This window comes from Tachysurus fulvidraco, chromosome 11 (assembly GCF_022655615.1).
Source record: "Tachysurus fulvidraco isolate hzauxx_2018 chromosome 11, HZAU_PFXX_2.0, whole genome shotgun sequence".
In the NCBI taxonomy this organism is placed as follows: domain Eukaryota; kingdom Metazoa; phylum Chordata; class Actinopteri; order Siluriformes; family Bagridae; genus Tachysurus; species Tachysurus fulvidraco.
The window spans coordinates 21,752,970-21,753,522 of NC_062528.1; the positions used below are offsets into that span (position 1 = coordinate 21,752,970).

The following is a 553-nucleotide window of genomic DNA, read 5'->3' on the forward strand; positions in this document are numbered from 1 at the left end:
ACTACTATTATCATTACTATTAATGGCTGTAGAAGCATTATTATTGCTATTACTACCTTCATTCTGGATGAAATGAGTATATTTGTTAATATATTTATCATTACTACTACTGTTAATACTATTATTACTATTTCTTATTAATTGTTTTTTCAATATTATTATTATTATTATTATTATTATTATTATTGCTATTACTGTTGATATTGTCACCTTCCTCATACCCAATTTTACATTTACATTTTGTCTTGTGTGATACTATTACTGTCTTCATCGTTATTATTGTCATTATAATTATTATTATTAATATATTTTCCTCTTTGATTTATGTATGTGTATATGTATGTATGCACACACACGCGCACACACACACACACACACGCACACACACACACACACACACACACGTTTTGTTGGTCTTTGTATTTATATTTTGCATCTAATAAAAATTAATGAATAAATAAAAAAAAAACAAGTCTGTCACATTTTTAAAAAAAAAGAATTTTATTGAAAACTTTTACTAACATTTTATTTTGGATCACAAAACCTCACAGGT

The 553-nt window shown here is 25.0% G+C and overlaps 1 protein-coding gene across 1 annotated transcript in view; it reads right to left on the reverse strand.

The window, feature by feature from the left end:
• Positions 1-477: 477 nt before the first annotated feature.
• The window catches only part of LOC125145857 (tripartite motif-containing protein 16-like), a 3,897-nt gene continuing 3,821 nt past the window's right edge, over positions 478-553 (reverse strand). The window contains exon 2 of the mRNA XM_047820413.1: positions 478-553. This exon is cut by the window's right edge and continues 499 nt beyond it. Within this exon, the coding sequence (XP_047676369.1) occupies positions 526-553 (28 nt within the window). The 3' untranslated portion in view covers positions 478-525.